The sequence below is a fragment of the Stegodyphus dumicola genome, chromosome 5 (genome assembly GCF_044657685.1).
Source record: "Stegodyphus dumicola isolate Sdum_Otavi_A_Nest chromosome 5, ASM4465768v1".
NCBI classification, from domain to species: domain Eukaryota; kingdom Metazoa; phylum Arthropoda; class Arachnida; order Araneae; family Eresidae; genus Stegodyphus; species Stegodyphus dumicola.
The window spans coordinates 186,470,084-186,482,864 of NC_140772.1; the positions used below are offsets into that span (position 1 = coordinate 186,470,084).

General features: G+C 32.7%; 1 protein-coding gene across 5 annotated transcripts in view; it reads right to left on the bottom strand.

Annotated features, from left to right (window-relative positions):
* LOC118189064 (pro-neuregulin-2, membrane-bound isoform-like) overlaps positions 1 to 10,892 on the bottom strand; it is a 219,032-nt gene extending 208,140 nt beyond the window's left edge. For 2 of the 5 annotated variants that reach the window (XR_015041370.1, XR_015041369.1), the window contains exon 1: positions 9,136 to 10,885. Coding sequence is in view for 3 of the 5 variants with exons in the window: in XM_085817451.1 (XP_085673577.1) it covers positions 9,136 to 9,697 (562 nt within the window). In the remaining 2 variants the exon portion in view is untranslated. Of the gene's footprint in view, positions 1 to 1,572; positions 1,692 to 9,135 lie in introns of those variants that run through there. The other 3 variants (XM_085817451.1, XM_085817455.1, XM_085817452.1) reach the window with 3 other exon arrangements.
* Between the last annotated feature and the right edge of the window lie 1,889 nt (positions 10,893 to 12,781).

A 12,781-nucleotide genomic window follows, 5' to 3' on the forward strand; every position in this document is an offset into this window, starting at 1 on the left:
GTAACTTACTCTTAAAAGTAGATATCGTGACAGGCATTCTTACATATCTATATGTAATACATATCTATATCTTTTGAAATGTCTATAGAACGACAGTACAGTACACCGGAAACGGAGTCTCCCAGACCTAGGCCCTTTTTCATGAAACTTGCACAGTTACATTCGCCACCTCATTCAGAAACGATCCAAAGAAGCATACCCCCCCCCCCGGTCGACAAAGGGAAGCAATTTTGCAATCAGTCGCCGGTCACCTACAAAGAAAACGAAGTCAAGTCAAAGACTGTCCCCAGAGTTGACCAAGGAGAGCCAACCCTCCCCCCAAGTACAACCTTCGATGTGAAGCCATGTAACGTTCCCATAACGAAGTGACAGACAAAGACAGTACCAGTATGGTCCTTGTCGAGCCGGAACCTACCACCAAAGAATCGATGGTTCTAGTCACTGTGAAGACAACCATAGAATGATGACCAAAACTGTTGCCATTTCTCAGTAGGTATTTTGTCTAGTAAGAATAAATAATTTACAATCATGCTTACACCACTAACGTGACTGCGATAAAAATCAAGTACCAATTATTTTTTCATCCTTGTGTCCACTAGTGGCAAAGAGATAAGACTGTCAAAGATTGCTGGTAGATCGACATGGGTGCAAATTTAGTTGCATGGTATTTTCATGATTTTACTCATTAATGAAATAAATGCGAGTTAGGTTTTCTTATAAAGTCCTTTACTCTCCTTAAGTAGCTACCTTCTTGTGCTTTGTCATATTCAAATAAACAAAAAAAGGGGGAAAAAAGCCCTGGAAATATTTTTCCTTTTGAAAATTACTCCTGACAAGAAAACATTAGTTTCAGTGCTTCTAGTTTTCCCGTTAATGTTTCTGATCTTCTGTCAGCGAGAGCGTAAGACTCCTGAATGCTGTTAGCTTACAATCGAGGTTTGTTGTATGAAGGTTTTTTTTCCCCAAATAACAAATAACACAAATTATAAGCATATTTCCCTCAGAAATTTTTCCACAAAACGTTCCTACTAATCGGTTAATCCTGAAGCAATTTTAAGTCAATAGGAAGATATCAAATAATATTTTAAGTACATTTTTATTATTAATATGATTTAATGTTTTCTTATATTTTAACTTTCGACCCATCACCCATCATCGTATCACACATGGCTTCAAAGCATTGTGAATTTCATAAGTAGTTCGCGAATAGTTTTTTATTCAAAAAGTCAGTTATAGAATAAGTTATTCTCATTCTACAAGTAAGTAACTTTCTGATATTTAAAAATCTTAAAATTCCTTTAGAAAAACTAGTTTCTTTTTAAATATAGTCTTTTATATTAGTTTACCTTATATAAACGGAATAAAATTTTAAAATATGTTTTTTATATCAGTTACCTTAGAATTAGAGGAATTGAACTGAGCTTTTTAAAATACTTTTATTATGGGTTATTTAGAGAGGGCATTTATTTTTTTTTCGTGACAAATTTCAAAACATCTTTCTTATATATTAAACATTTTTATTTCTTTACATAAACAAGAAAACAGCTCAGAAAAAGAGAAATCATGTCTTACTTTGCATTTTGGATGTTAATAGTTTAATTTCTTCTATGCTGAAATGTTTTTCCTCTCTACTTGTAGCTGTTCTTGAAATGAAACTACCATTTCTGCCAACCTTAATACAGTTTTATTTTAACCTTAAACAAATACAAAATATATTACTTCCATCTTAAAATTTAGCTAATTACATTCAATATAAAATCGTCATGGAATAGTTTCCTCTGTTGCCATTCCGATAATCACAATTAATGCTATATTTATTCGTGAATTCGTGATTTATCGTCTGCAATTCTAAATCCATTGCTCAGTACACTAATTTTGAGAGAAAATGAAAAACTAGAATGTGATTTATTTCCAACAATGATTGTAAGTTTCAATAGTAACCATAACTGCGCAAGTTCGAAGACAAATAAAATATGGATACAACAAGTCAAAGACTCGAACTATGAGTCTCATTTAACAGTCTCATAAACATTATTCGAAAAGAGGAGCAAGAAACTTTCAGTCTTAATGCAGTCGCATAAGATATTCATAAGAGAAAGTAATCATGTAAATTAGTTAATTCATACTTAAGCAATTTGCAATTATTTGTCGTTGAGTAAAATGAAAACTGAAAGACGAGAGTCTGATTGAGCAGATGACTCAAAAAAATGATAAATCGAAACCAAGTAGTTGACTGCATAGCACCAGTAAGGAATCGCAGTTCGTGAATAGTGCTCTTGCTTTATATTACTTAAACATGATATTTTGAAATCAAATGGCTTAATAGGTATTTTCTCAAAGTACTTCTAGATTCAATTTTAACAGTCATAATTTCTTTTTTAAAACGATACTCCTAATTTTTTGTCGCCAATTTGCTCTTTCACCTCAGGCAAGTGCCTACCTGGCCTCACCCTTGTCCCGGCTGCGTTTAAGAATAACATCTTTTTTATTTAAAATATTTAAGAGTAATAATTAAAATTGTTTACTTGGAAAAATTGGAGTAACAGGGCGTACATTTCAGCTGTAAATAACGTATAGTGAACCAAAAAATGCTCAACTAACCGATGACATTCTGAAATCGACAGCAGTAATCATGAAATATAATGTTGCTGAATTGCGCGAAGGAATCAGCTACTTGATCAAAGGAAAAAGAGATGCTTGAAAAGACATGATCGAAGTAGGAGACATCATCACTAAAATTTTCTAGAATGTAATGGTTTTTAGATCACCTGATTTGTTTGTGTGTGTGCGTGCGTGTGTGATAATATCTTTACGGATTAAGAACCGTTGCGTTAACTGTTTAAAATAATAACGTTACTCTTCGGGTTTTTACACTTTGAAGGAGGTGTATTGTTTCAATTGACGTGTAAATCCATGTTTTGTCAAAATAAAACCCATAAACTCTATCATACCCTGGAAATGACAGACGACAAAGACCTAAAAGAATCTAGCATCAGCATTTATTATCATACACCCGAAAATGTTGCCACTGTACGAAACAGACACTTCAATTTATCTATCACCTGTCTCCTAGCGTACAGATGATTCTCAAAGTGTTACCATTCGGCAAAGCATAAGATCGTTAATTTATTTTTTAAAATTATTCTGTTATTGATTAACAAACTGTAGGATTTAAAAGCTACTAACGCACTTCTTAATAAAAGTCTTTATTTTATTTTGCTAATAATGTATCCAAATGGTCGAAATTAACGCACATTTCATTCATAATCTATTTTAGTGAAATGTTTGATGAATATTTGGATCTTAGGCGCTCCTAATGCCTTATATTACGTAATTGTTCAAAAGAAGTTACGCAATTCTTTCACTTTCATTTTTTGTTTTCCAGGCCTCGTACGAAGTGTATAGTTTTCAATTTAATTTTTTTCCTCGGCAAAACTGACCGATAAGAACACTTATTAAAATTTGGAAGCAACGCTGAGTCAGTGTTGCCGCTGTGCAAAACGTAAATCTTTCATTTATATCTTCCACGCCTTCTCTCGCGTGCAGGATTTTGTTATTTCGGCTAAGCATAATGTCTTAATTTATCTTTCATATTTAATCAATCCGTTGTTGAAGGGAAAAAAAACTAAGTGATTTAAAAGCAATGGGTTGCCACTGCGAGAAATGAAACTTTTAATTTCCGTACGTTTTCGCACCTTGTTGATTCTCAGTGTGCTAACCGGCAAACACAAGATTTTTAATTTATCTTTCAATTTAATCTGTTGCTGATTACCAAACTAGACAATCGGAAAGCAATAAAAACCTATCTTAATAACTTAAATACTTATTTTGTTCTCGAAATATCGCCTTTTGGTTCACTATCATATCTTTAATTTACCTTTTGGATTTAATGAATTGTGCTAATAAATTTAGGGACTGAAAAACAATAAATGCCCATCTTAACCTTAATTTTTTTATTTACATATTTAGTTGATGTAGTTTAAAATATACGTAATTCATGATATAGCCTCTACTAATTTTTAGGACCATTTCCGACGTTAAACGTTATCAATAAAAGATGTTAAAACTTAGATGTTTAAAGATGAAACTACGTTTCTAATATCTTATATTACTCAGTTCAATACATAATTATTTTCTGTCATCTTACTATATACCCTTGCAATTAAATCATTAAAGTCAATGCAAATACGCACCTTGTGAAACAAATTTGTCTTAACAGAAAACATCCTGCTTACATGCTTTGAAAAACACCAGAGTAAGAAGAGAAAAGTATCAACAGAATGTTTTTCTTATAGGACCTCAGAAGGCAGCAAAATATAGTCAAGTGGTAAATCACCGCTTGATAAAAAGAAAAGGCAAAAACCGTCTCCCAGTCCAATAGCACTACTACAGAGTATCAGGATAAACTAGAAACGATTTTGACCTCTAGTCATCACTATGTGCCATCAAGATAATTCACATTAATTAGTTCCAGAATTTTGAATCGAATTCTTTGAAATGGAGGCGAAGGAAGAGATAAAAAAACGTCACTATCGATAATTCAGCTATAGAGATGTCAGAGCTAACTTTTTTTTTCTTTCTTTTCGGCTTTTTTTTTTATTGCTTTTTTAGTTGTAGGCGGTTGACAACGAATCATCGCCTTCAACGAGAGGAGACTTTTAGATTTCTGAAGTGAGCTGATTTGAAACGCTTATCAGCTCGTTATTTGCTTATTCGTAAAAGTCTCCTGGTTGAAACAGCTTGGTTCACTTCAGCTCGAGGAACAGCTTGCCGCTTTGCTAAACGTTTTCTCTTAACAGCATAATTTTTCGCTTAGCAGCTTGAATGCAGTTTGCCACTGTGCTTCTGGTTTATCGTTTATTGCATATGATTTATTCCTAACTGATTCTAAACATTTCAAGAATTATTTGCTTAGAATTACTCTAAATTATGTTTACAATTTTAACGTAGAGAATGAAATGTGAATTTTAATTTTGCACCAACTTAACCGCTATTCCTGAGAACGAAGGTTATTAGTATTTTTTCCACTTTCATATCGTCGCAGTTTTCGTTATTAAGCTATGTTGCCTAAAACCACATTAGCATTTGCGTTTTCACATTAACAACAGATGTAATTTTTCATGCGTCAGATATTTATCATGGCAAGGAGTGCAAGACTGCGCCTTTCGATGGCAAGAGCCTTGAACACCGTACAGGTGCCAGTGCGACTTTGCTCAGTTTCGGCCCCAATTCCGATGGAGAATAAACACCCTGAGCGTACGGGTCCGAAGGTCGCCCACACCTCTTCCCCCTACCAGCTACCTATTAAGAGTATTTTGGTTCACCGCATGTTTAGTGTGCCGCCATGCCGCACAGACACTATACACTTGCAAACATCCATGTCTTCTGTGGGATTCAAACTCGAGCCCTTCGGTACGGTAGTCAGAGTCACTAACCACTATTCCGGCTGGGCGACTCTTGTAGGAAGCACAGGAAATGCTGTAACAGCGAAAAAATTTCGGCTATCATATTTTAACGGAAGTATGCATTTTTGTTCATTCTCGAATCCATTTGGAGGATTTTTTGCGTGACTTCTATACGTACGTACAGAATCAAGGACTCTTTTTTTCTAAAACGAATTGGAAAATAGATTAAAAAGCGAGTTTTTTCGTGATGTCTGTATGTACGTGTATACATATCTACATATCTCGCATAAGTAAAAACGATTAGCCATAAAACGTTGAAATTTTTTATATGGGGCTGCTATAGCATCTAATTGTGCACCTCCCATTTTTATTGCAATCGGCAGGACAAAAAGTATATACAAGTATATTCGCAATCATTGGCTATAGTCATATACTTCTAGTAATAGAAGTGTTTTAAAAGACGAAAATATGCGTATTTTGGCAATTTCAAATTTAAAAAAATATATATTTTCGACAAATAACGAATAGCTCTTAATGCGGTCTCCGAGTTCCTATAATTGTAAATGTAAAAATTTTAGACACGTTATAAAAATTAAAACTACAAGAAGTTTGACTCCCGCACGACAAAAATTGACCGGGACATTTAATTTCAAAATTTGCAAATTTGATGTCATTTTCAGCTTCATAATTCGAAGAAATAAATTTAAATGACGTGCAGTAAAAATATGTATGATTTAATAAGCCGTACAAGGAGGCCAAACGTTGTCCACAATGAGATTTCTTGTACTTAATAACAAAGTTTCGAAATAATGCGCTTAGCCATCTTTAGTGGTTTTTAATAATATTATACAATTATCAGTCATCAAAAGTTTTATTTTACAGGAAGCCATAAAGGTCAAATACAAATGGATATCTCAGAAATATTCTTAAAATTTATTTCTAAAACAAGATATGTACGTATCGTATATAATGATGTAATTTTAAGCAACATATACATACACAGAAAAAAAAGGAATACAAACAAATACTAAAACAATAATTGGTACAGAAAATTTTGAATTTTGTACAGGTTGTATTTTGAAATTTTCTGTTGGATTTGCCGTATAGTAACACTATTTATTGACCGAAATGCGTTAAAATTATTTTTGAGTTCAATGCTTATTACGTACGCTCATAATTTTTATAATACTATGTAAATATTCTATTTTCATAAAAGATACATTGATTTTCAATTATATAACGTAGATTTAATTCTAGCGTTATGATACTGTATGGTTTTGTAGTAAATTCAGGAAACATTGATACAGGATTTGATACGTTGGCAGCTTCTCTTAGTAGAAAGATGTGAGACTTTCTAGTGTCATTCAATAAAAATTTTAGACATGTTGCAGGACTAGGATATACAATAAGTTTTAACATAAAAAACAAAAGGCATGAAATGTATCTATGTAAAATAATTCAACATCAGATCACATAAATAATTAAAATTTAACCTATAAACGGTATATTAATATAGCATATATAAAATTAATATTACAACAACCTTGATTTTGGCGTAAATCAAGTCAAGATCTCAATCGATTTCGAAGGGAAACAGGTACATGTCCCTCTTCATCAGCAGCAAAGAAATCTTTCCAGTGTTGCAGATTTCTTTGCTCTGATGAAAAGGAACCTGTAGTTGTTTGCCTTCGAAATCGATTGAAATATTGGCTTAAATCGACGCCAAACTCAAGGTTGTTATGTTACTAATTTTATGTTTCACTTGGCGTGTTTCTCTTCTACTTTCATACAAGATATAGTTTAAAATACTAGTTTTGATGTCCGGCTATCACAATAATGATGAGACCCACATGAATGAGTAAACTGGGGAATTGTTTACCATGCGGTGTAGCAACCGCTTTAAATTTAGGTTGTAACTGTTAATCAAAAGCAATCTGTGTAAGCATAGTTGAAAATTTAATGTTATGATTATCAAATTAAATAACATTGTTTGTGTACTAGAAACACCATGGCAAATATTTTTAAACGTATCAAAATACTTAAAAAAATTATGACAACATACACTTTTGCATATATTTTTTAAATACTATTACAACATTTAATAGTGTTTAAGCCCTGAACGTTTGCTATTACTCATAAACAAGATTACGGAGAATGCTGTGAAAATAATATCCATGGCAATTACGAAGAATATGCAGAATCATGCTTTTGGCTTGTTACCACAGTTTTGTTAAAAACTAATCGAAGGTTAAAAAAAACAGTAGGATGCAAAATTTGTTCCTAATAAACTATTGTGTTCACCTCGTCCCATGCCAGATACCAAAATCATGAATCAGAAAAACTGTCTTATCAAGAAAAATATGTTTAAAGAAAAATAAAGTTAAAAACTTCTGGAAAAATACTGAATAATGAAACAATATTTCTTTTATGTTAATTCTGAGAATATATATATGCCTGTATTTTAGTAAAAGCATTCACTCGATAAGCTAAAAAGCACGTTCAAGGGAAAACAGCAATAATTTAACTTTGGAGGTATGCGTGTATTTTTTAATTTGTTTTTATTTTTTTCCTTTGTGATAACGTACAGATTTCAGGCACACATCAGGACACGTGCAGATTTCTAATAACATTTAGCCTAAAACTGAAGAACATTTGGCTACTTATGAGCTCTACAGTGTTCTCAGTAACTTGCGTTGCATTTTACTTTTCAATAATTTATACATTTGTTCGCGACGCTATGTTATTTGAAAATTAATTACAAAGATAATTAGAAATAAAAATATATATAAATACTTTTTCAGATGACTAACGCGTAACTTTACAGGATGTGTTCAAAAATAGTGGGTAACAAAATATGCGAGTATTTTGCAGCCCATGCCGTCAACACATAAATTAGACCTCACGGAAACAGAATAATATATCGTCATTGGATTATTTTCATTGTTACTAATTTATTTATTCATGAGGTAAAATTAAGTATGTGATGATTCGTAAATACTCTTCTCTTGAAATCTCTAGTGAAATAACTTAATAGTCATCCGGCCCAGTTACTGCAAAACACATTTCAGTAATATGCCTCACAATAATTTGATATCGAATGCTACTTTAATTAACCGAAAGAAAGTACTGCAAGAGTTTAATAATTCAAAATTTTAACACACTTTTTGTAATATATATACTTAATTAATATAGATATGTAGAGAAGAAAACCTAGATATGACATTTACTAATATAGGGATTTAAGGAAGAAAACCTGCTGTAACTCTATCAATTAAATTCAATACCCTCACCGTTAATCATCGAAAATCAGTACCTGCTAACATTATTTTTGGAAACGAGTAACTAAGAAATCATGAAAGAAAAAAAAATGATTATCTTCAAACTAATTTTAGGATTCATCTCTTTAAATTACATTTAAATTCCGTCAGATGAATAATTGTTGCTAATACTCGAATATCTCTAACGCCATACATAAACAAATAAATATAAAAATTTATGTTTTAAAGATATAAATGAATCCTGATGCGTTTAGAAAAATACTAGGTACATGTTATGAAGTTAGAGTCTTTCTAAATGTTTACCAAACCTTATTTAATGCGTCAATCAGATTTAACAGAAAGAATAAGCTAAGAATGCGTCATACAAGTAGACTGAAAAAGCTAGAATAATATCTGAATATACTTTTAAGTTCGTAAAGTCAGTAAATAAAAGCAATAAAATATCTACTCACCACAACCTTTACAAAGTATCCTCTTCACCGCTCGTAAAGTTCGTTTATCATTCGGAATGGGTAAAGCAGAGGCGGTCAGTGATGGCCAAAAGTGTTCTTCCGTTGGCACTCCAAACACCAAATACTGACTACCTAGTCTCAAACTATCTTGGCTCACCTCTAAAATACACTGTTCTTTTCCTTCCCTATAATACACCACTTCAATGTCCTCCTTCTTCTTGGAATTGTTTCGAGTGTTGTTCGCCGATTTTAGAGGATTGTCCACTGCGAACCAAGCGCGAATTGTTCCGTCTCTCTGGACAACAACACTCCTTAGAGTCCCCAGGAACACCACTGGTGACAAGAAGGCCCTCTCCTGAGCAGCTCCCGCCAATGCTTTCATCGAAAAGTTGTCGTTCTGTCTTCTCTGTCTCGGCTGCCTCTTGCCACCAAGACATAGTAAGTCGTTAGAGTTACTTTTGCCGGTAGTGTCTAAACATGGTGTCACTGACCATAAGGAACTAAGACATAGGATAACCAGCAATAGGTGCCGGAGGATTTGGATTATAATGGGGAAGCGCATGACCTAAGAGGAGCTCTGGAGGTATATATTTGGTAGTGTCACTTAATGAGCAGGTACTTCTTTGACTAAAATGGTAACAGATATACTTTTTCCTCTCCTTTGACAGTTTACGTCCAAAATATAAAAATATAAAAACTAAGAAACATTCCAAGTTCAATATAAGAAGCACAATATATTACGCATGGTATATTTCACATCTAATACTGTTTTATACACTATGCCGTTAAGTATCGCTAAATGTAGCTGAACAATCGAGTTTAGAAAGAATATCAAAATTTGTGCAAGCAGAAGAAAGAGAATTACATGTTAAATTATTCACAAGAGTTATGAGCTATTATGCATATATAAAAATCAAACAAAAATTATTAGTGTTTTAATGAAAGAATATTTACAATTGCTGACTTTTGAGTTTTAATATTCTTCTTTATTTTAAAATTATTTTTGACAAACTGAATACTATATCAGTCACGCAAATCTGGTTTAACCACTTATTCAATCATTTAGATTAAGCAAACTATGAAAAATTAATTACTGTACTTAGTTATAAATACTTATTTTTCTAAACTTCAACTGCACGAAATATAATACGTATCCTTTTTTTTAACAGTAATTTCGAAGTAATTTTACCTCATTCTTCTGCCAATTCTGACGATTTCAAAATAATATTATCCAAAATTAATTCTTTGAAAAAAGAAATCCCAAATGAATTTGTCAAAAGTTTTCGGATGCGCTCAAATCACTCTGACACACAATTTTACCCAGAAGCATATAATACACGCAACAAGTGCAGATGATGAGCTGTAGATGAAATGCAACACCCGCACACGACTCCAATATATCTTTACATAAAATGAATGTAGCTCTGCTAGTGGAACGGCTCCGATTTTACGAGGGGTCTTCGTGGTATGGGCAGGGCTCAAGATACCACAGCCCGGAGAGAGAGAGTTTGAAGTCCCTTCCGTCTAGCATGACACCTGGATAGGAAAGAGTAGAAGAGGAAAACTTTCAGACTCGCTGAAGCTCTTCGAATCCTGGGATGTATTAGACACACGCTGCATCACGTTTACTCCCGCATCCACTGCGCCTGCGCACATTCACTCGTGACGTCACCTAGAAAGTTTTGAAATTGTCCTCGGAGAATCATCGCTATTAGCAGATAAATATTAACGGAGGATCATCATCAGAACGTGAAAACGCATTTTAAAAATGAATTATCCGACTGCATATTCTTTTTTAAAACAATTGCTACTGTATTGCGCAAAAGAAAGCAATAACAGAAACTGAGGACAATCAGAAATCAAGCAGTGATAGCATGCGATTATTTTATATTTCTGTTGAGAGATACAGCGTTCGCAAAGCTTCAAAGATAAGGTAAAAATGCAATGATTCGTTCTTTAAGAATGAAACGAATAAGGAAGCAGAGACGTAAAGTCCGAGGAAGTAGTGAAGACATTTTTTTTATTGTCGTAAATGAGATGCAGGATGTTGGTTAAGCACCCCTCCCACTTCCGTCTAAATTGCTCGCAGCTTAACACTTTAACAAACGGACAGAGAATGCTGTACTTTAAAAATAAAATTATCATTTATGAAATTCTTAGGAAAATTATGAGTTGTATTACAGATATTATTGCCATTTTTAATAATAAAAAATATTTTATTTTTCACAGCTCGTAGCACAAATATAAATGGAATTAATAAGGAAATATTATAAAATTATAACTAAATAATATACATAAGATTTTAAACAAAAATATTGTTGATGTGGTGTTGTATTTCAGCCAATAATTACAGCAAATGTGTAGCATCAAAAATAAGGCTGTCTAACGGCTTCATATGAAAGACCACTTAAAATTTCAGCATACAAGTGGTCCAAACATTGCCACATGTTCTATGAAAAATACAGTAAAAGAAACACTCTAGGAATGGGCTGTAAAATTAAATATTACATGTATTTAACTTGCGCCTTATTTTTCATATTAAACAAAATAAAGGCAAAAACATTGGAAATTAAATATGAAGTTAAAAAAATTTTACTCTTATGTTAATGTAACATAAATTATTTTATTTAAGTTATTTATTTTTCTTTATCAGCCTCAATGATGAGTTAAAGTGAAACTGAGAGTATCTGTTTTACACAAATAGTCAAATAATATTTTACGCAAACACTCATTGTTTTCTCGCACTCTTAATATCGCAAAATTTCGGTAAGATACTTATCTGCCATAGTTGCTTTTAATTTGTTTTCCTTGTTTTCATTCTTTAAAACAACTAATCGCATCAGTGTGTGCTACCAAACAGCAAAATACATTGATCAACATTTTTGAAAACCTCTGGATGAGAATTCTCGATGGAATATGTTTTTTATAATATGTCAGTAAACCATGCCATGCTTTACGAAACTTCTTTTTATATCAGAGTCATTTTGAGTTTCAATTACTTCTATCTCTGACTTACTATCAAATGATCATTCTATCTTCCGGTATTCTGAAACCCAAATTCATATTACGAATTTCATAACCATGTTTTTATCAGTTTAAGAGAGTGGATTACATTCTGACAGCTTGCTTTGTCCGTAACATTAAATGCAGTCAACAATTTTTCAAATAATTATACAGTTATTTTATTACCTTAAGTTACAAATTACATTAAAATAACCGTAGATATTATCGTAAGACTTTATCGTCTCAACTGCCTTCCAGCTAAAGGTACCACAGCCTGAAGTAAATGTTTAAAATAAAAGCTGTTTATTAACAAGCCAACGTGACGCTTACTCAGATTCAAAATTTTAACAGAAACAGAATATTATTTGCGGGCATTTAAAGCAAAATACAAGATAAAAAAAACCCTTACTGAAAACCTATGCCCTAAATATCCGGGAAGAAAAAACATCCAGCAAGCCTATCAATTAAATTCAACGAGCAGGAAAGCTAACACAGTGAGGGTCAGCCTGTGCTGCCAAACTCTCTCTACCCGAGCTAAAGATCTCTGTGTTTATTTATAATTTAATTAATTTGCATTCTGGTGAGAGCTAACGAACGTAGAAGTGAAAGTAAAATTAAAGTAATGAGATAACTGGTAAATTAA